Source organism: Osmia bicornis, chromosome 13 (genome assembly GCF_907164935.1).
Source record: "Osmia bicornis bicornis chromosome 13, iOsmBic2.1, whole genome shotgun sequence".
NCBI lineage: Eukaryota > Metazoa > Arthropoda > Insecta > Hymenoptera > Megachilidae > Osmia > Osmia bicornis.
This window is the reverse complement of record NC_060228.1, coordinates 5,592,776-5,615,503: the sequence shown is the minus strand read 5'-3', so window position 1 is coordinate 5,615,503 and position 22,728 is coordinate 5,592,776. Positions and strand designations below refer to the sequence as shown.

The window sequence follows — 22,728 nt, the reverse complement described above, 5'->3', positions numbered from 1 at the left end:
ACACTGTCACCAAAGAGTAGGTATTTAGGTATTTAGGTATATCTCCTTTTGATGTCACCGCGTGAACAGAACATTTTCTAACCTAAAGAATTAATATTTTGGAAATTAACCAAATAATTTACTTTATTTATTATTGAGGAGATAATAATTTCTTTAGCACAATGGCTGAAGCAATGCGTCAAACCGTAGCTGGAATGTTAAAAGGCATTGAAAGGTACAGATGACAAATATGTAACCAAACTAAAACTTTTTACATTATTTAATTAACATACATTTTTTTATAGATATAATCCAGATCATTTGGCAACTCTTGAAAAATACGTTGAAATACAGTCAAGGGAAAATGCATATGATTTAGAAGCAAATTTAGCAGTTTTAAAGCTGTATCAATTAAATCCACATAGGTTTAACATGGATATTACATGTCAGATACTGCTAAAGGCTCTAACAAATCTTCCACACACTGATTTTGTTTTATGTAAATGCCTCCTGAATGAAAGAATTGCAAGTCACTTATTTATTAAACTATTTTTTATAATTTTATAATTGCTATTAGCAATATTAATGTATGAATTACACATTACTTTTGCAGATGCTAGAAACTCCAATTAGTCACATTATGTACTTAGGAGATATTTTAGAACAGTGTGATTTTCAACATGCATGGAACAAAATCCGTGCTATGTCTGATGTTTGTGACAGAATTGTAGGATTTCAAGATTCAATAAGAAAATTTGTTTGTCATGTAGTAGGAATTACTTTTCAAACAATAGATAAAGGCCTCTTAGCACAACTTCTTGGTGGTGTTGATGGTAATTAACAAAATACTTATATTGAAATTAAGTAGATATGTTAAAGGTGGTTCAACAAATAATTTACAAACTAAATTTTTTTTATAATTATCTATATTTTTTAATAGGTACTTATTAAGCATTACAAACATAGACTTAGTAATTAATTGATTTATTTTAGATACTACCTTAAAACATTGGGTAAAAAAATATGGATGGAAAGAAGAAGGTAAATCCATTATTTTTATTGCCAATCAAGATGAAAATATAAAAACAAAAAATATTACAGAGAAAATTGATTTTGAGAATGTTGCTGGTTTAATGGCTGCTTGTCTTTAAACCTTGTATAAAACTTATCTCATTTTCAATAATCTTTTTATATAAACAAAATAAAAAACTTAAATTATTTCAGTTCTATCATTTTAAATAAAATATTTTGATTCCGTGAATTTTATTCCTTTCCTATGATATAGAAGATCTTCGTATATATTAATTTGATAACATATAAATACCGCAAAAAACAATAACGCGATATACATATATATAACGTAATAACAACATAACACCTAAAATTGTGTATTTTACATAATTTTAATACAAATAAATTATACTAATGTCTTTGAAAATTATTAAAGACTAGTATTCAATTCTAAACATTGAAATTTTTCGAATGTTTTAAATGTTATGAAATTAGATGGAAGATATATTGAACAATTTTTTATACATGCACATTCTTACAAGTTTTACTAAGATTTAATTAAATATACGTTCAGTAATATTACATTCTATACAATTGCTAATAATTTGATTCAATTGTATGAGTATTAAGTGAAAGCACATTTAAACTGAAAGAACTTAATTTAATGGAATGATCTATCCAAGTAACAAACGACATATTAATTGTTTACCTTACATTATATGAATTTTATATATTGCAATTCAATGGTAATAATATGAAACTTATATTAATTTGCACTTCAAGATAATATTTCTTACATTACTTTTCTTTTTGTACTTAAATAATTTATAAGAAAAATATGATCTTATCAAAAGACTTAAAAAAAAATGCTAGAAACAGTCCAGTTTTAAATAAGAAGAAAATATAATTATCTTTTAATATTACGAGCGATAGTTCTTACATATATAAATATCTTGCTTTCCAAAACCTTATACCAAAAAGTAATGTTTTAATTCTTTATAACAAATAGTCATGATAGAAGCATTTGTTTTTTAAAATATAATAGTATACAATAACTTATGCATTTAAACCTCATGATCAATTAGGTATGCATCTCTCCTGAAAGTATACCTTGGTGTATTTTGGCAAGGAAGCATCCACAGAACTGGATGACTTTTACCAAAGACTTGAGAAAGTAATATCAAGGTACGTGAACTATTTCTTTTATAGTGATGATTATTTTGCACACGTTCCACTGTATTTTCTTCTCCCAGGATTCCTTGAAATTGATCTACCAGTATCGCAACGACAAACATGCCAAAGAGTGCTGATTCCAAAACCAATATAACACAGTGTAAGCTGTAGAAAAAACTTCTTGATTAATCTCTTTTTGCAGAAGGAAATTTTCGAATCCACATCAAAATAACTTTTTTTTTAAATTGATATGAAATGCACATACATGCGACTTTGTTTAACAGCAATATCATTACTGCATTGGGAACATTCTACAATCCATGATGTTATCACCAAACCTAGTGCATAAATGGCCAATATTCCAACATACACCAGAAATTGGATAAAGTACTTTTGATTTCTTTCTCCAACACAGTTGTTTATCCTTTCAGCAGCATTATAAAGAAACTTATTGTTAAAAACAGTATACCAAAACACAATATACAAAGAGATATATAAGAAGACTAATTTGTATAAAATTTATAAAACATTCTTAATGAGAGGATATAATGAGATATAAAAATAAATCACAAAGACTAGAAATCAAAAAAGGCTAAAATAAATTAAAATTGATTATTAATACAACCATAAGAATATGAATGATAGTTTAATTTGATGAAATTACAAAAGTGGAAACATTACTTATATGCCTATAAATTATAGCATACCATGGACAATGATGATCCATTCTCCTAACACATCTTTTACAAATTCTACAATGATGTGCTTTAGGTGGTCTATAGGTTTCACATCCGGTACAAACAGTCCAATTGTCTCTCTCATCACATTCAATTTTTGTTTCTGGATTATCTGTATAAATATCAGAAAAATCCATACGGCTCTGTGGTAGTGGCACAACACCAGGATCACTGCAGACTGCCTTCAAATGTGACATTATCAATAATAATACTACAGTATTGAAAGCCACTACATGAAATGGACCCCATAAACTGTACACAATAATATATAAAATAATATTAATTATTAACCATTATATAAATATTACAAATATGTTTTCTTGAGTTGTGTCTCTTTATTCACAGTAAAAGTGCAATAATGAAGACTAAAACATTCCATTGAAGGTATAAGTGTGTATATAATATGTAAAAGCTATTCAGAAATTGAAATACACTGATTCATAGTGTTATGATTATAAATTTATACATAATAAATGTCGTACAAAGTAAATATAAAACTACAAACAAACATGAGCATAGATACAAAAAGTTGTTAAATGCACCTGTCTTGTAAACTATGCAAGATAACCCAGCGTACAACGACGTAATCCGCATAAAAGACAGCGATGTACGTAACTATGATACACACGATGCCACAGGGGTCTTTTACGAACATTTTCTTTTATTCCATACTCTTCACTGAAAAAGATATCACCTATCATCACAAAGCTGAACAATTTCATGTGATTTCGTTCTTCATTAAATTTACATGATACAAATATGATTCAATTTTTATGAATTCCATTTAAATTCATATCTTTTTATTCTATGATTGCACTGAAACACCAAGTTAGTGTATGTTTACAAGAGAAGATTCGATTATTTCGCTAAATAATATAACATTGACGTTAATGTCAAAATTTCCAACCAATACTGGTTGCCATTAACTAGCCTAAGCTGACCGCCATCAGCCATCATATTACTGTCGTTGAATACCACGTGACACTCCCTACCACACGCTGTTTACAATTGAAATTTCATTTTATTCTATCAGAAAAATGATAAGCATAATAATTAAGCGCCCTTATTGATATAAGTTTTCAACTGAAATACTATATCATCTTATCACTTAACGTAAAGTGTAATAGTACCTTCTAGGTAAATGGTTAACTTCAAAAAGGAATATTTTTCTGCTTTTGATGCTATTTGTTTTAATGGATATCAGGTGGAAATATATCAATCATCTTCATGTAAATATACAATAATACATAATTAAACGAAAACTTTATTTACAGAACTACTCGCAAATAAAAGTAATAGCGATAATAATTAATAATAATAATATTAATAATAATAATAATTAATAATAATCGAATCATTACGAATCGATCAACGATAACTATAACAAGAGAAAGAAAGGGAGAGTAAAGACTGAAAGAGAGGAAGAAAATAATGGTAAATTGGCTACATTAGTGACTGTGATGGTGTAACAGTAGCAACAGCAGCTGAATAGACTTCAATAGTAGTAGTTAACGATAGCTGTAGCAATAACTTGTATTTTGGACTTAATTCTCATGTACAGATTTAAGTTCTTTTATCTGCTTAATAAGGTACGCCTTCTCGTCGTTGAACTGTTCGTCTTCGAAACGATCAGTATGGAAGCGCGTTAGGAATTCAATTAATTTTTCCTGATTGCGCAATAATATATCTAAGATCGGTTTTGGTTTATTTGGATTTGCCACAAATACCTAAAAAATGATAAACATAACTTACCATTTGCTGTGAAAATCAAAATTTTAATCTAAATAATAAAATTTACCTTAAAAACATGAAACGCCTCGAATTGTATATTACGCGATTTTTCTTTGAGCATGTTCATCATCAATTTTAAATTATCTGGATTTGAAATATATCGTGTCATTACCTGAAATTTAGAAATTGTTAAATCAGCATGTTTTAGAAATATATATGTATTTATATAGATATGCATATATTTCTAAAGGTGTATTAAAAGTTTATACATACGGTAAAATTATGTCTATCGAGTAAAAGCTCCCCTAGCAGTTTCAAACTCTGTCGTCGCGTAACATAGTTTTCAGAATTCAATAACCTTTGATAATGAGAGAAAACTTTATCGTAATTAATTTCTAAAAACTCAGCGCTCAGTATTTTATGCCTGGTAAGTAATTCCTAAAAACCAACGTACCGAATGCACCAAGAGTATGGTTTACTTTAAGAACGATATATCATGCGCTTATCATCGCTTACTTTGAACGTAGAAAACGCGTCGGAAGCTATGTCGAATGTTGATACTTCAACATATCTGAAAAAATTGTAAAAGTCGTCCGAGTAAATCATTATTTTTGCCAAGGCCTCGTATCTTGCACATTCTCTTAACATAGTGCCACAATTTAAAGCAATGTCTTGGTGTTCATACCTGTAATCAGGTACAATAGATTAAAAATTGTAGTATGTTAACACTTTTAGTTGAAAATATTCTAGTGTTAACAAATGGTTATAGAAAAGCAGAATAAGTAACACAACACAACAATTAAGAAACTCACCCAGACATAAGAGTAAATAATATTTCTGGCTTAGTACATATATATTCTACTGTTGGAGATCTAGTTCCAATTTGTCTTCGTAATATATTATTAAATACTTGAGCGACATCTTTCTTTCCCTATTAACAAATAGCAAGCACATTTTTAAAGAGGTCAAAAATTAATATAAAATTAGTATGTTAATAATTTGGATATATTCATTATTTTGACTACCACTGAAATAGATTATTATAAATTAAATGTTTTACTGTTATATAAATATTTTTACATACTTGTGTTGTTGTACTACTGCTAATGAAAAACTGTTGAAGATAATTTATTATAGTATTCTGAATTAATATCTTGAAACATACCTCAAAATCTATGCGACTAAGATTTTGCACAAGTAGAAGCAACAAATTACTATTATACAATTCTTGTGCCAATTGGGCAACAACAATATCTGCTTGAGGCTCTGTTTCAGCTGTACCATACAGCATATTTTTTATATGTACCAAATTTTTACTGACATCCTCTTGAGCCTAAAAATCAATGTATTGCATCATAGAAACCAAAATTGGGTTGGACAACATACCTTTTGTACCTTCTTATCACCAAGCTCCAATGCATTTACTGCTTCCTTGAGAGCTTTTACCACCTCCGCCGGACTCTTTTGAGACTTTCCGAACAGAGGCATGTTTTTCACAATTTACAGACCTTGTAGAATATATGGAAACAATGAAAAATAAGTTAGATTTATTTGTCATTTAATACAAGTATTTACAAACATGTAAAGTATATGTGACAAATTTCACAAATTATTATATATATAACAAAAAGAATTTAATAAGTTTATTTAACATTTTTTTTTAGATATATTTAACAAAATTAAATTAAATTAAAAGATAAGAAATAAACAAAAAGTTACACTAAATCTAGAAATGATGATTTAATTCATAATGATATGTACTTCAAACTTCGAATTAACCATTATTTTTAAAACTTTCTATATTTAAAACATCTAATAGGTTTATTATTGAATATATGTTGGAATGTTTCATGTATTAAAGGTCTGCAGTCGATGATGCTAATAAGTTCCTGCAGGTTATATCTGTAGATGTAAATGTCAAATTTGTTGCAGGCTACGACCTACTATCATCAAACATGATTTTATATATACATATATTAATTAGCATTTGCTCTTTTTTCCTTAGAAAGTACATATTTAATTTAACCTAAAAATTATACATCTCGAACAGTTATAATTGGAAGATTGAAAAATGGTAAAAAGAAATAAATGAATCGAGCAATACTGTGAGAAATATGCCGAATGAAATAGTTGCAACAAAAATGGAGGTCGTATATCAAGTTGATCAACGATATAATGACGATAAAGAGATTCAGGTGAAAATAAAAAAGAAAGAAATCAACAATGCGACATGATTCATACGTTTTTATCGAGAAAATAAATAATACAAGATGAAAATTCAACGAATTAAAGAAACAAGAAGAAGTCAAGTTGCGACTTGCAACGATGCGAGTTCGTCGAACAAGATAGTAAACGTTTAACCTGTGCCTTTCAATCACCTCGCGAGCCTTAAAATAATCTTACCATTCAGTCAGACCCTGAACGAACCCTCAGCCTCGGTTCGAAGTATCCTATGCTATTCTTTTAAAAGCGCACATATAAGGCAACTACTTTTCAATTCAGTAATACGTATTAAAAACACAATTTATACAATTATGACACTTCTATCAATAACGGATACCAATTCTACGCAATGCGATATAGCTTTTTTTAATGAACGCTAGCAATAAATTATTTATCTTTAAAAACTTTTGACTAATTGTACGATTCTGTGACGTCTCTTATCAAAATTCTTTCACGACTAATACTGAATCTGCAAAAACATTATTGGTCTTGACTATCTAGAAACTTTTCCTTCAACCAATTGGAATAGGTTGAAAATAAAATCGCGTTTCAATTCGTTTAATTAAAATGTTATTCCTGCCATTTGAACGAAGTAATTTTTATATTTTTCTTTCTTTATATTCAAATTTAATTGATTTCTTTTGAAAAGCTAAGTCAATTAAGTACATACGTTGAAATTCAAAATGATCTTGTCTAATATTATTTTGAACTACTTTGTTATTTCGAATGCCTAAAAACATCAAGAATATCCTTCGGGTTACTGTGCATCCGATATATCATATATTGAATTATGGCGCGAGAACATCACATGTTCGATAATACTCATTTTATATAAATCACGAAAAGTTTCATTGATTTCAATACGGAATAAACCTTAATTTGAATTTAAGGAACAGGTTATTCATTTTCGATTAAAAATTCAACGTCAAGTTGAGGCTTTCTCTTCAAATTTGCTAAAAAAAAATCGTTATTTGGGAATATCTTATATCGTCATAGGAACCATATTGAAATTAGAAGAAAATAAGATATTTAAATTAAATTCACGTGTCGTCTATTCATTATCATGTTAATGGATTTGAAAGTTATTTAAGACGCAGTATTCGTTTTTTATTCGTTTATTATTGGATAAACAAGTTTAGCAAATTTATTATTGGATAAAATTCGGGTAAGTTTTACCAACTCCGAATAAAAGTCCCGATAATAATCTTCATCGTTTTGATTACTAGAGACAGGTTTTTCGTGCAGATACTGTGCCCATAAACGTGGAACAGGAGGAGCCACGTGACTGAAAAAGTAACCAATCAGCTGTTTAACTTTGTCGTGCCGCCAAGCTCGTCTCTATTCTGTACTGTGCACGCGGAAGCTAGATTTTCGTGCGATATTTTTGCTTGCAGACAAGCATTCTAAGGAAATGCTTGATTTAGTAGAATAAAGAAATAGCTAACTTTTACTTTCGTGCGTCAAATAAAACATTGTATAATCCGTATATCGTTGAATTCTGATCTTAAATGGTTCTATATCATAGTCGCCATTTTGGTGATAGACCGAGCCAAGATTAGCGAGTGTACCTATGATCTTTTTATTTTCACTCGGCATTCGGTCGATCGTCGTGATCGTCAGTGACGCCGGGACGGAATTCTAACCTCGAGGATGACGCAACAAAACAAAACGATGAACTTTCTCATACATGACGCGAATGGTGAGTATGCCGAGTGCGCGCCAATTATCAGCATGCCTCACTTCGAAGATACTCTCAATTTTCTTCAGATTCCATCGAGATCGCTTAGCTCCACTATTGTTATTGCTTTCCTCGACTCCAGCTCATTTTCCTCTTCCTTTTTATACGATTCCCTTTAATTGTAAGTTCCTATTAACTCCTTTCTTTTCTTATATTCATTTTGCTCTTGTATCGTGTTTTTCTAGAATAAATATCTATATTGCATTGAAGTAGATAAGTTTTTATTTCCCCCCCTATTATAAGATGAATGAATCTAACTTCTTTTGAAGTTATTCTGATGTATTTCCCTTGGGAAAGTTACATACTTGCTTCTCTTGGTTGTTCAGTCGAATGGGTTACTCTGACTTCCTAATGTTTTCATTTAAATATAGAGACCCTATTTGAACTGATATTTGAATTTAGCTAAATTACAAGAATTCAAGAAGGTCAATACATTTAATATATTAATGTTTAATATAATTTCAATGGTATATAAGTACATATGTATATTTCATTAGTGAATCAATTTTATAATGATAAGAGGAGTGATTTAAAAATCTTTCATAATGTAAGAATTAGTTTTGGTTGATTTGTAGTTATTACTCATACCTTGTTAAAATTGATTAAATATTTTGATAAAGCTAATGTATTTTTTATTTCCTACTTTGCCAAACTTATTTCTCTTTAATTATTCATACAATACTAGCAAATTTACAATTGTTTTAGGTCATCCACAAGTAATAAAGGTAGTGCAAAGTACAGCCAATAAGGCATTGGGAGGTATTGTCAGTACAACAAATGCAGGTGGCCTTAAGGTCTTTAAGACTCCGAGCCAAGAATCTCAGGTAAAATAAAATAGTCACAGATATAATTTCATATGTTGACAATAAATTTAATAATGTAACTTTATGTTCTTTAGGTTTTGTCATCTAACGCACAAGTTCTTAAAACTATCAGTTTGCCTTCAACTCCTGGCCAAAGTGAGTAACTTAAGTTCCTCTTTTTATGTCTGGTTATTGTATATTTAATTTTGTAAATGTTTCTTGTATCAATGTAGTCTCTTATCAGCAGTTGCTTGAAATGTAATCTATGTCTACATTTTTACTTTTTTGTTATTATCTTAGGATTGGTTACAATACCATTACAGAATACAAAGTTAGCAACAACAAAAGCTGGTGAACCTGTATTGACTAAGACTATACAGTTAACATCTGCACAAATGGTAAAGCTTGTATGAACAACTTTTTTCTTCAGTTATATATAATGAAAATTAAACATTATTACATTGTTTGCTTCTTTTGTTCTTTCTTCTCAGAGCGATATAAAACAGGCAATAGTGTCTCAACAGCAACAGCAACAGCAACAACAATCTGGTAATCAACAACTGGTGAAAGATGCAAGTGGAAAAACATATATCAGTCCAATATTGGATCACAGTGGTTCTAGGAAAAGACAGGATGTCGAGGGCGGCGATTTTGTACCAGAGTAAATAACCTATCACATTTTTATGCTTATATCGAATATTTTTCTTTTTCGTTTATTACAATGTATCAGCAATCTTTGGTATTTCTAAACTGTTAGTTACATGTTTGTAAAAACTTCCGAATAAGTGAGAATTGATTTAAATTAATTTTAATTTTGATTTATTTATAGTAAACGAAGAAAAACAGAGAAAGTAGGTAAGGGATTACGTCATTTTTCAATGAAAGTTTGCGAAAAAGTTAAAAAGAAGGGAACTACGTCGTACAACGAAGTTGCAGATGAGCTTGTTGGAGAATTCACTAATCCTGCTCATATAAATTCTTTAACAGATCAGGTATATTTCTCTTCCTATTTATCTTTTTTTTTTAAACAATACATAAATAAACATGAATACTATTTTTTGCTTGTAGCAATATGATCAAAAAAACATTAGAAGACGCGTTTACGATGCTCTGAACGTTTTAATGGCGATGAATATTATTTCAAAAGAGAAAAAGGAAATTAGGTGGTTAGGTTTGCCAACTAATTCTCTTCAGGAATGTTTGGCACTTGAAAAAGATAAAAAGAAAAAGATCGAGAGAATCAAAGCGAAAACGCAACAATTACATCAATTGATTCTTTCGCATATCTCTTTTAAAAATCTGGTGGAACGTAATCGTGTCAATGAGAGTCTGCGTGGCCCACCAAAACCAAATTCTGCCATACAGCTGCCATTCCTGATTGTGAATACTAGCAAAAAGACTGTAATAGATTGCAGCATTTCGAATGACAAGTATGATACTAAATAACTTCTATTTTTATTAATATTTAATTTGAGGTAACAATAATGTAACTTGTTTATTTTAGAACCGAGTACCTGTTCAATTTTAACGATAAGTTCGAAATTCATGACGATATTGAAGTTTTAAAACAAATGGGTTTAGCTTTCGGTAAACGATTTGTTTGTTATTTTCTAATTCATCTCTGATATCGATTAGCTAATCAGAAATAATTATTTCTAATTAGGTTTAGAAAAAGGTGAATGCACTGAGGAAAATTTGCGAAAAGCTAAATTAATGGTTCCAAAATCTCTGGAAAAATATGTGGAACGTGCGTATTATTGATAAATTATGTTTAGATATCTAATAATTTTTTTAAACATATACTTTTTATTGTTTCGTACTAGAACTAGCATCCGGTGATTTGGAAAAATTCATCCCAGTGACCATTCCTGGACCAAGTACTTCGATGGAAGACCTGGACATAAAATTAGAAGGCTCTCGACCACCTTCATCTTCTCACACTTCACTTTCGGAAGATGTTTTATCGCCACCCTCGCAGTATTATTCCGAGGAAGAGGACGAAGAGGAAGAAAGTGACCAGGATGACCAAGCCGATAGTGATCTCGAAGTTAACTAGCACTCCGAACGATTTTCTCGGGGCTGGACTCAGGGTAATTTTATAGAAGTTGATTATTGTCAAGTGTCGAGTGAAAGAAGACGATAATACTGTTTATTTTAGGATACTCGTCACTGTTAGCAGCGTACTCGACATGGTCGTCATCGATATCGCTCTTAAGAACATCATTCTCGAACGCAATCATGATGCGGACGAGTACCGGTAACCGAGGTTCTAGTGAAAATAGAACCTCGTTACCACCGTTGATAAAAGTCTGTTAATGTGAAATGAGGATGGTCAAAAAGTGAATAAAATGTCGATTGGGGCCAAGGAGAAACACACACAAAAAAAAAGCAAGAAACAAATCGCGTAGAGATAAAACTCAAAAAAAGCTTCAGAACGTCTCGTCTAAAAAAGGAGACTATCGATGTATGACGATCGACAGGATCCATGATTATGCGGCGCGACTGAAACCCGGGGGTGCTATTTTAATTGTGCATCATCTTAACAGGTTTATATGACTAGCATCTATGTATTGTAAATTATAATCTTTGCAATGATATCGATATTAATGTGTACGAGACATTATGACCAGTACTCATTTTCTTATGGCACGTTTATAATTAATATCGCCCAAACTAATATACCAAGGATAAATGGTATTCTGGATATGGGCGCACGTCTGATTCAATTTCGAAACTAAAAATAATAAATTGTAATAATGTTAACGTATTGTGTATATCAATTTCTTTTCCTTGATATGTTTAGTAACTTGTTTTAGGTTTCAGTTGTAATAAAATATGAGTACATAATTATAATATTAAATATTCTTTTAATTTTTTATAGGTATTTGTATGGATATATATATACATATATATATTAATATTAATTCAAACTGTGTTACTGTTATCTTATCATTTTAAATAAAAGATGATGGATTAATACTGGTGACTTATACAGGTTAATATAATTAATATGTTCTATTATTATTACTTATTACAAGTTGATAATGGGAAATACATTCTAAGTATGATAGTGTTACTGATGATGTAATAATTTATATCACTTTATTCCAGGTCATCATCATCATACAAGTCATCAAAATCTAAAAGCAGACATAATTATTACTCATATACTTTATATTATTAGTAATAACTTGTAGGTACATGCAAATTAAATACCATTGAAAAAATCTGCATGTACTGCTTTTTCACTTGCAGTAAGATCAACTAATAAGCGACTGCCACCAACCTGAAATAAATGGTTTCATTAATTATTTAACAAATAAAATCAAGTCAACTGTCAGTGAAAGGTGTAAACATAACCTTAATAACAATAACACAATTACCTCCTCCAATTCAATGTAAGAACCAGCACCATCAGGAAACATTTCATCAGCTACAAGGGTAGGCTTCATTTTCTTAAAATTGTAATTAAATGAACAATTTAAAAATATTTTATATGAATGTTTTTGTTTTGACAGAATACAATGGTAAGTTCTTATAACGTAGAGTGTGTAAGAAAACAGCTGGCAAAAATATGCAGACCTAATTTCAGCTAGGGGTGTCTGGGATCCCCAAAATCATGATCCTTGGAGAACAAAGGCATGTCTAGTCTTTTTGTATCTGTAGTCACTGATTTAATGATAATGATTCATTTCAGATGGCGTACATGATTATTTTTTGCACCTGGCACCTGAAAGTTTTCCACTCAAAGGAATAGATTGTATGTGATTGACATAAAATAAAGGAAAAGAGTAATGAGAAGACGTAATAAACTGCAATTGTGACGATTGATTGTATTTACCATTTGATATGAGCAAAATGTAATGGATCTCTAACTGCTTAACAATAATTTAATGGAAAACAATGAGTGGAAGATAATTTTAACCTTCTAATCAGAAGCAGTGTGACACTTTGTTAGATTGTTAGTTAATCATGGGGGTTGCTTAAACGTACAACAAATACTTACAAATAATGTACACAATGATAAATTTGTTTATAATAATGGACGATAAATATTATTTCATGGGATGAGTTCTTCTCCTATTTCGGTATCTCTCTGCGTTATTCGCGTCGAGATTGTTGATGAAAATTCTGAAGAATCGAATGGTAAATATTTAGTTACTGTTTTCTATTAGAGCCATCACTTTCAGCTGTTTTTTAAATAACGTCTTATTTATTCCCATAACAAATTGTTTTGATTAATCATTATGTTTACAAACTTCTCAAAGGTTATGTTAGTGTCACAACAATGTTATATTTACATAATTATATTTTTCATAGTAATAATGATAATTTTTAAACCTGTACGTTGTCTATAAACGAAACATGTAACAAAATAAATTTTTCCAGTATACATGTTTCTGTTTTTTAATTTTATATAATTAAGTAAATGTAAACATTAGATGATATTACCTTTGTAAATTTCAATGTTAAGTCATAGTGTTTATATCTGTAGTTTGTATTTCAGTTATATTATTACATCCTTAAAGTCAGTTAATGAATTTCTCATTTTTAAAAGATGTATTACTTTTGTTTGATGTATGAAATTTGTTATTATAGTTATTAACAGTGCAAAGAAGATCATTACTTGTTTGTATCATGATTAATTCACAGTGGATTTCGTAATCCAGGAGCAATGGCTGCCAAGATGAGGGGTCGCAGAGAACCAACCAAGATAAATATGGAGAATCTTACTGAGAAGGGAGATTTATCACTTCCTTCTCAAGGAACTAGTAAATCTGGCTCTAATTCAAGAGCCAATTCAGAAGAAAATACTTATGATGATACAGAAATGGCTGGTGCAAGTGCTTGTGCATGTGATCAAATAAATTTCATCTCTGGAAATCCATTTGTTGAAGTAACCAAAGGAATTATACATTTGTATAAGGAAAAGTATGCAGATTTATTTCATCACATCATTATGAAATACAGTTCTAACTGTTGTTGATAATTTTTTTCAGCAAATTAACAGATATACATCATGCAGCAGAACGTACCCAAACCATCTGCATCCTATCAGTCCCAGCTACAATGACTTGTCATGATCTTTTAAGGTTTACAGCACCTTGCCATCAAGATGTACGGCATTTTAGGATACTTAGAGATGGAAGTCCTAATCAGTATATGGCACTAATTACCTTTAAATCTGCTGTAATTATATTGGATTATTTTTTCAAATACAGGAAAATTTCAATCCATTGTTTCTCGCATAATCGTTTAGCTTTTCACTTTTTCTAGAGTGCAGCAACAGAGTTTTATGGTTCTTTCAATGGTACTCCATACAATTCTTTTGAACCAGATGTTATATGTCATATGGTATTCGTGTATAGCGTAGAAGTAACATACAATGCTATGCCTTTGTCTGGGCATACAGAGTTACCACTTTGCCCAGTTTGCTTGGAGAGAATGGACGAAAGTGTTGATGGGATTTTAACAATTCTGTGTAATCATACCTTCCATGCAAGTTGTTTAGCTAAATGGGGGGACACCTCTTGTCCAGTTTGTAGATATGCTCAGACTCCAGAATCATTTGCAGATAGCTATTGTATGGAATGTAGTACGTAAAAAAAACAAATGCTTTAGGTTTTACTTAAAAAGGTGCTGTAATAGGAATAGAAAATAAAAATGAAAATATCTTTTAGATACCGGAGAGAGTAATGATGCTCTATGGATCTGTTTGATATGTGGGCACATAGGTTGCTCGCGATATCATCAAGGACACGCTTTCCAACATTACCGCGAAACAGACCATTGTTACGCTATGCAATTAGGCAACAATAGAGTGTGGGATTATGTCGGAGATAATTTTGTTCATCGATTATTACAAAATAAAGATGGAAAAATGGTTGAAGGTGGTCCTACAGCAACCAAGGCGGAAGGTGCTGCAATGGAGGAAAAAGTAGATTCCGTACAGCTCGAATTCACTTATCTCTTAACGTCGCAATTAGAAACTCAAAGACAGTACTTTGAAGAAAGATTGTCACGATTAGAACAGCATTCTGTTTACAAACTACAGAGCTCAGAGAAAAGTTAGGTCAAGTGTCGGAAGAAAGCGCCAAAGTTAAGGTGAATTAATATGCTTTAGTTTGTTTTAATAATTATGTATTTAATATTAAAACAAATTATATTGTATCGTAGGAACAATTAGCCTCGTTAACTCGAGAGAAACAGAATGTAGATAAACGATTACAACAAGTTAGTAATAAATTAGTACAAGTACAGGCGGAACTGACTGAAGAAAAAGAGTTAAGGAAGGCATTAGAATTAAATCAAGCCACTTGGCAAGATAAGTATAAAACGTTACAAAATGAAATGACCGAATATAAAGAAGCAAAACAAGCAGAGGTTGCAGATTTAAAGGATCAGGTACAGGATTTAATGTTTTACCTTGATGCTCAAAAGAAAGTTGAAGATTCGGAACTGAGAGATGAAATCGCATCAGGTCGTATAATGATCCCAGAAACTTCCAATTCTGCTAAGAAAAATACTCGACCTTCTAAGTCACGTAAAAAACGTTGATATTATTTGCTAATATTCTACACAATTAATTTTGAATTGCTCTTAAGAATTAAACTGATTTTGTATCATGTTTTTAATTATGTCAAATAAACAACTTTCTTACTGATTTTAAACAGCAGGCACTTTGAGGGATGGCGAAAAAAAAAAAAAAAAAATATCACCCAGTAATGTGAACAGCTTAAATTTATCATTTTCAGAAGTATTTTGTGAGTAATGAATTAAATAATAATCGTACTGTATATATAAATTTAAATAAACTTCATTTACTTAAAATTAATCGCTAATCAGCATATTGTGTAATAAAAAATAAATTTTTCATATTCTTTTAATAATTAAATTTAGCAGACGCTTACATTTAAACGTATGAAGATTATTTTATAAATATAATATTAAAGTAGTTTAATCTTTATAAAATTTTTTTCAACATTTTTACACTTGGTTTTTTTTTTGCATAAATATGATTATTTTACATTGACAAACAAGGATTAAACACGGTATTGGTACTAATAATAAAAATGCAAAGAAAAACTTATTTAAAAAAGTACCTCAATACATAATTTTTATTAAGGTATACACATGTTGCTGATTTATAGTTTCTTTTTATGATAATAATTATCCTATTTTTATTCTCATAAGAGTACGAGTTTGCTTTTAGACAATTATTAGTTGCCAACACAATTCGTTGGCCCAGTTATAAAATAAAACTGATATACATATTTACATTATCTACAATCGCATTCAGTTAGAATGCACGTGTTTAACTAAACGATTGCACGTTTGGACGTCGATGTTGGTCATGTATATATGTATGTAAATAAGTTTTACTTGATCGTTGACAATATTAAAAACTATTATATATTTAAATACAACGAAGCACAGTTTCTTTTCTGCATACGAACAAAAACAAACAGATAATAGATTATGAATTCTAAAAAAATAATTCGTCAAATAATTATTAACAAATAGAAACTCCATATATTATACGGAAACAGCATAATCTTTTAAAATGTTGCATGCAGTTTTGTTTAAATTTGAAATAACGTTTTACAGAAACTTAATTTCACAACAACAACGGATCCTTTAATACGGTACAACGAAATTTGAATACGTGTAGTAGTTCAGCGCTCCACTATTTTCATATTGCTCTCTTACAAAATTAAATGACAATGAATTGTCAAATATCTCAATACAAAACAACCAACTGTTAAGATATTTGCCATAGTATTATCATACCAAACATACTGGTAAATATATTTTCTGAAACTTTGCACTAGTTCCTTTAGATTCACAAATTTTTCTTATTACTTCAGATATATATTTAATATATCAAGGTTCACTGTTATTAGAGAGCAATATGAGGAACCAACATCGATCAGTCTTGGAATTACGATTAGAGATAAAAATTATGATATTTTGCAAAATATATAAATATAAAAGAATAATAACTAAGATCCGTAACTACCTTGTGATAATTAATAACGCTAATTATCAATAGGGCCATATGCGTTATAAACTTAACGCAGATACAATATGGGCCTTCTTATCCTTTCTCACATTCAATGCCAATGCATAAAATCACAATATGCATGCTTCGTGTAAAATAGTTATTGTAAAAAAATTTCGTACAATAATCAACACATAAAAAGTGCTTAATGATTCCATAATATTGATCAGTTAGTTATTATTACCTAATAGTTAATTAGTGTAAGTTGGCAAAAGCATTTCATCTTATAGTCTTCCTTTTATGGAAATTACTCAAATCTCCAGACAACATGTATCAGTTAATATTCATTAAAAATTTCTTATTATCTTAAGTAGTTACAGTCTCGAGTCATTGTATTTAGCAGACTATATGACGAAAATTTTCGAAGTGCTACACATAATGCACAATGCATAGTACATAATGTAAAATCGTCTTTTTCTTGCAGGATAAGACAAATTAAACCTTTTACATTTGATAATACCGCTAGTTAATACTAGCAGGATAAATTCAAGTTTAAAATGTCTATGTTAAAGTATGTAATAAACAAGAATAAAAACGAACGAGATTTAAACAAAACTATATAAGGTCATAAACAAATATTACATTTGTTTCGGTCACGTTTTGTTTTGTGCTCAATTAGTTTCTACTATCAATAGATAAAGAAATAAAAGATAAAAGAATACGTTTAAAATATTGTAATTCATTATTTGTAAAACAATATTAAATATTGACTAAATAGATTGGAAATCTCGTTCGTCCTTTAATTTTCGGTATTTACAGGTTCGCGTGCATGATGAATTCTGACATGTTTATTGTGATTGGATTTCGTACCACTAGACTTTCCGCAAATATGACATGTATATGGTCTGGCACCTGAATGTACTCGCAAGTGTTCTTTTAGATAATATGATCTATGAAACGTTTTGTTGCAAACATCGCATGTATACGCTTTGTTCTCCTCGTGTTCTTTTACATGCCTTAAACAATTATACTTTCGTATGAATTGCGCACCGCAATAATTGCAGGTAAAAGGACGCACATTTCTATGAGAATTCATATGAGCAGTGTAATCGCTGTGCCGGTTAAAACGCGGCACTGCATTGATTACATTTAAAAGGTTTGGTGCTACGAGCAGCGTGAGTCCATTTGTGCAATTGTAATTCCACTTAGTACTAAACGTTTTAGAGCAAACTTGACATTCTATGGTCTTTCGCCGTTATGAACTCGCATATGTACTGCTAAGGAAGATCGCAAATAAATACACTTACATATGGGACATTCAACATTTTCATTCTCTCTTTGAGCATCGGGAACAAATCTTCTGTTATGAGCTCGACGCATGTGTCGAGTCAGGCTAGCCATGTGAATGAATCTTTCGTTACAGTATGTACATGCTTTCGGTTTCTCATCGTGCGTCTCCTTATGCCAAGCTAATTTTTTCTTTGTATGAAATATCTCACCGCAATGACATATATAATCCTTCAATTTCTTTTTTATATTCAGATGATGTCTATTCTTATGTTGAGTTAAATTTGAATATCTACGAAACGTTTCATTGCAAAGATTACACTTGACAGGTGCATTCCCGGTATGGCCATTAGTATGTTCGTCTAATTTTTGTTTCGTCAAAAATGCTTTGTCACAAACGGTACACGGAAATGGTTTGATTCCTAGATGTCTTTTCACGTGTAATTTAAAATTTTGTTTCCTATAAAAATACTTTCCACACTGGCTACATTCTAACGGATGTATTTTTAGGTGGGCATTAAATAGTAAAACTGAAGGAAATTCTTCGTTACATATCTGGCACTTGGTACTCTCTCGAATTCTCTTCGCTGTTTCGGTAACGTGTACTCTTTTATGATGTAACTGTAATGATTTTTCACTACTAAATCGTTGATTACAAAGTGTACAAAGCACTTCGATGTTCGATGGTATTACCAACGTTTCAATCTTTTGATCAGATTCTACTTTTGCTATTAATTCCAATGATTGCGGTGGTTGTAGTTGATGTAAAAGTGGTTGTTGATGTAAAAGTGGCTGTTGATGGTAAGCTTGCTGAACATGTAAACCCGGTACAAAAAAATCGTCAAATGCATTCATCCGACCATCCAATAACTTAATATCTTTTATTTCAGGTTGATCTGTTGATTCTCTACTGCTACTGGGTCCAGCTTCTTGATGCACGGTAGTACTGTGTACTCGACGTTCTTTCGGACAATCAAATGTTTCTGGACAATGGTAACATTTAAATGTTCTTTTTGTCGGTGTTTTTCTATCTCGATCTAAGAATAAACTGATGTAAAATGTGTAGCTAAAGATCTGCTATCTAATAACGGGCCACTAATTTCATTGTCCGATCCTTCAGATTCTTCCCAACTTTCACGTGCCATCAAATCATAAGAGGTTGACATACACGACGACTCGTGACCAGCATACAACTAGATAGAATAAAATAGAATTCTTATTGTACAGGTAAGTTTTATAATTCAAACAATAATTTAGTGATAACCTAATGTTGATAAACATATAGCAATAATTTATATACTATAAATAAAGTACGATTAAATAAAATACAACCTGATAATCTTCTTTGCAGAAAAAGAATTGTATACACACCTGCCAAGCTGATTGTTCTGTACACCCATTGCTTTCCTGTTCTGATAATTCACCTCTGGGTGGCATAGTTTCATCGGCCCTCATGTTAATACTTTTCACTTCTTCATCTACACCTATTCCTCCTTCGCTACTTGCCATAGATTGTTGACTGGTTGCACTAACAGCTTTTTGTGAAGAATCACTTATAAATGTACTAGGAACTAATATTTGAAGACCATCTAATTCAAACATATTCATTGGACCTGCATGAGCATCCTCATTTAAACTAAGAAGTTCCACTGATTGCTTTTGTATAATTGATTTAGATGAATGAAAGCATTTTGAATCAGAACTGCTTGCAATATCACTAGATTCTGACAAATTTACAAGATTATGATTCTTATTTGTTGCATTATATGATTCTTCTATGGATGTTGATTGTTGCGAATGAATTGTAGGAAATGAACTCACATGCTCAGTGATTACAGACTGAATATGCTGTGTCTCCTACTTTCTTTTCATTTTCACACAAAGAAAGTTCTGATTGATCAGCTTTTACATCTTGTTCAATTGAAGAACAATCAATAGGATCTTTTTCTGGTGATGTATCCATTGCTCCATTACTTTCTTCATCATGACTTAGGTCATTAGCATCCATATGACAAAATGAATGCACTGATGCAGGTGAACATGGTTTACTGAGATCTTTTCTAACTCTCAATACAGAGATACCACTACTTACAGATAATGGAGTATGCGATCTAACATGATCTGTACTTTCTCCATATTTAACAAAAGGTGTGTGTGGGCTAGGTATTTCTTCTATTTCCATATCTGCCTCATCAAAATTATTTTCTGCTTCATTCTTTTCATCCTCTTCGTCTTCATCTTGCAATGTATTTGCATCAAAACCAATTGGACATGAATTCAGATTTTCATTCGAACCAAAATCTGAACGAACCGAGTATGTTCTATATTTTCTTTGTACCACTGGTGATGCAGGTGCAGATAAACTGTTTTTATAATGATATAAAAGACAAGAATTTTTATTTTCATCACTATCTAGATAAGTTTCTGAACTCTCATTAATTTTTATTTCTATGTCAGATTTACAACTGGTATCATGTTCACTAGAATTACTAGTTTCATGAATTACACTTTCTGCTCTTTCAAGGGAAGAATTTTGTATCAGACCTTCATCTTTCTTTTTATCATTGGACTCTTTTTCTGATTCACCATTAAATTCAGATGCCACAATAGTAATTACAAGGTGGTCTAATTGTTCTACTTGAGGTTGAACCGATTCTTTTCTAGGCATTTCAGATGAGGTACCTTGATTTTCATTTATCTCTTTTCTGTGAGGAACTTTTTCATTAGTTGTTTTATCAGTTTCACTCTCACTAACCACAGATGATATTTCAGGCATGATAATTTTATTATTATCATCATCATCTTTATATCTATGCACATATTCCTGCATTTCTGATGATTCATAATGAACATCTGCAGTGATAACACGCGATGATTCTCCATCATCAATATCTGGTAGAACACTTTCAACTTTATCATCTGAAGTATTAACAACATTACAAGTGATTTCTAATGTTTTTGGAATGCTATCATATTCATTTTGCATATTATGTGATGTTCAGCACTTGAACTGTGTGCTTCTTCTGCATGTTCATTTGAATTGTACTAGTTCCATTTTCATTTTGCTGTATAGAGCTATCTTCATTTAATGCAGGGGGAGATACTGGAAGATTGATGTCTGGTAACACTTGTTCAGACTCTTGCCTCTGGCTCAGGTAAAATTCAGGTAAAATTTGTTTTGGCTCGGAATTATTTACAGATACAGCAATGGCAGTTCTACCACTTGTTTCACCAGCCATAGTCACCACTGGCCTAATTCTAGCTGTATTAGATATAGTTGTGACCGGTGAGATCATCTGAACAGTTGGTATCTGTTGTTGCTGGTACATACCATACGGATTATAGAGCATCTGCATCATCTGATTAGCTTGTGGACCCATCGCGTATTGTGGTATCATCATAGTGCCATTATTTACAAACTGTTGATAACTAAATGAAGCAAACTGAGGTGGCATTACAGTACCAATAGGGGACACTCAAAATAGGTCCTATAGGATATGGAGATTGAGCTGATACATGAGTATTCTGTGTAACTTGAGATGTACTTTGTGGTGATTGTATAGCTGGAGATGCTGGAGGTGCAGTTGGTGACAATTGAGTCTGTTGCAAATGTAAAGAATTAGTACTAGCTTTAATAAGAGCTTCAATAACTTGTTCCTTGGGATGAGTGTCCAAATGTCTTTGTAAGCTGATACCCTCGCGTAAGTAGAGGGTACATACTGGACAAGCCACTGCACTCCCTGGTGTTCCATTGCTTGTTGCATCCATGGTGTCTGTGATATCTTGTTTACACATTTAATTTTCTCAACTATTACATTGAACACAGCCAATGTAATGAAACTCTCTGTAAAAGATGCACATTGAAGTAATAACACCACTTTTTTTCTTTTTGTAATTGACGTCTTTACTATTACTGCCAGTGTTATAGTTTTTATCGAATTTGTTATAGATATCGTGGTGGTCGTCGTGGTCGTCGTTGATGTCGGCGTCGTGACCGCCGCCGTGGTCGTCTTCGTGGTCGTCACCGTCGCCGTCGTTGTCGTC

General features: G+C 31.1%; 7 protein-coding genes across 10 annotated transcripts; 3 read left to right on the top strand and 4 right to left on the bottom strand.

Annotated features, from left to right (window-relative positions):
• The first annotated feature begins 1 nt into the window (after position 1).
• LOC114878125 (eukaryotic translation initiation factor 3 subunit K) lies at positions 2–1,198 on the top strand. Its single transcript, XM_029191558.2, has 4 exons — positions 2–214; positions 285–504; positions 593–812; positions 973–1,198. The coding sequence occupies exons 1-4, from the start codon at positions 162–164 to the stop codon at positions 1,128–1,130; spliced, it is 651 nt and encodes a 216-aa protein (XP_029047391.1). The 5' UTR covers positions 2–161; the 3' UTR covers positions 1,131–1,198.
• Positions 1,199–1,291: 93 nt separating this feature from the next.
• Positions 1,292–4,320, bottom strand: LOC114878124 (palmitoyltransferase ZDHHC7). Its single transcript, XM_029191557.2, has 4 exons — positions 3,443–4,320; positions 2,871–3,152; positions 2,429–2,587; positions 1,292–2,328 (listed from the first exon to the last, which is right to left on the bottom strand). The coding sequence occupies exons 1-4, from the start codon at positions 3,553–3,555 to the stop codon at positions 2,055–2,057; spliced, it is 828 nt and encodes a 275-aa protein (XP_029047390.1). The 5' UTR covers positions 3,556–4,320; the 3' UTR covers positions 1,292–2,054.
• Positions 4,321–4,417: 97 nt separating this feature from the next.
• On the bottom strand, positions 4,418–7,333 carry LOC114878121 (protein Mo25). 3 transcript variants are annotated; one of them, XM_029191552.2, is made up of 8 exons: positions 7,035–7,333; positions 6,018–6,139; positions 5,797–5,964; positions 5,444–5,562; positions 5,148–5,316; positions 4,905–5,069; positions 4,699–4,803; positions 4,418–4,627 (listed from the first exon to the last, which is right to left on the bottom strand). In XM_029191552.2, exons 2-8 carry the CDS (start codon positions 6,117–6,119, stop codon positions 4,445–4,447), a joined length of 1,011 nt encoding a protein of 336 aa, XP_029047385.1. In that variant the 5' UTR covers positions 6,120–6,139; positions 7,035–7,333; the 3' UTR covers positions 4,418–4,444. The 3 variants fall into 3 exon arrangements, with proteins under 3 accessions (XP_029047385.1, XP_029047386.1, XP_029047387.1); XM_029191553.2 differs by lacking the exon at positions 7,035–7,333 and adding an exon at positions 6,993–7,014; XM_029191554.2 differs by lacking the exon at positions 7,035–7,333 and adding an exon at positions 6,393–6,860.
• An 809-nt stretch (positions 7,334–8,142) lies between these two features.
• Positions 8,143–12,158, top strand: LOC114878104 (transcription factor Dp-1). Of its 2 annotated transcripts, none has more exons than XM_029191515.2 (11): positions 8,143–8,553; positions 9,298–9,416; positions 9,491–9,551; positions 9,696–9,802; positions 9,887–10,056; positions 10,225–10,387; positions 10,464–10,825; positions 10,900–10,982; positions 11,059–11,142; positions 11,219–11,485; positions 11,554–12,158. In XM_029191515.2, the coding sequence occupies exons 1-10, from the start codon at positions 8,505–8,507 to the stop codon at positions 11,449–11,451; spliced, it is 1,431 nt and encodes a 476-aa protein (XP_029047348.1). In that variant the 5' UTR covers positions 8,143–8,504; the 3' UTR covers positions 11,452–11,485; positions 11,554–12,158. The 2 variants fall into 2 exon arrangements, with proteins under 2 accessions (XP_029047348.1, XP_029047349.1); XM_029191516.2 differs by having other exon boundaries at positions 8,145–8,553; positions 9,696–9,793.
• A 233-nt stretch (positions 12,159–12,391) lies between these two features.
• LOC114878105 (COP9 signalosome complex subunit 9) lies at positions 12,392–12,990 on the bottom strand. Its single transcript, XM_029191517.2, has 3 exons — positions 12,779–12,990; positions 12,612–12,681; positions 12,392–12,535 (listed from the first exon to the last, which is right to left on the bottom strand). Exons 1-3 carry the CDS (start codon positions 12,845–12,847, stop codon positions 12,498–12,500), a joined length of 177 nt encoding a protein of 58 aa, XP_029047350.1. The 5' UTR covers positions 12,848–12,990; the 3' UTR covers positions 12,392–12,497.
• A 129-nt stretch (positions 12,991–13,119) lies between these two features.
• LOC114878103 (BRCA1-associated protein) lies at positions 13,120–16,066 on the top strand. Its single transcript, XM_029191512.2, is given in 7 exon segments — positions 13,120–13,541; positions 14,066–14,327; positions 14,396–14,585; positions 14,673–14,991; positions 15,077–15,433; positions 15,436–15,500; positions 15,573–16,066. Coding segments are annotated over 7 exon segments (1,653 nt in total). The 5' UTR covers positions 13,120–13,462; the 3' UTR covers positions 15,954–16,066.
• A 104-nt stretch (positions 16,067–16,170) lies between these two features.
• On the bottom strand, positions 16,171–22,714 carry LOC114878126. The gene is given in 10 exon segments (XM_029191559.2): positions 16,171–18,523; positions 18,525–18,595; positions 18,598–18,639; positions 18,642–19,736; positions 19,739–19,877; positions 20,056–20,526; positions 20,528–21,681; positions 21,684–21,719; positions 21,722–22,158; positions 22,160–22,714. Coding segments are annotated over 10 exon segments (4,092 nt in total). The 5' UTR covers positions 22,480–22,714; the 3' UTR covers positions 16,171–18,196.
• Between the last annotated feature and the right edge of the window lie 14 nt (positions 22,715–22,728).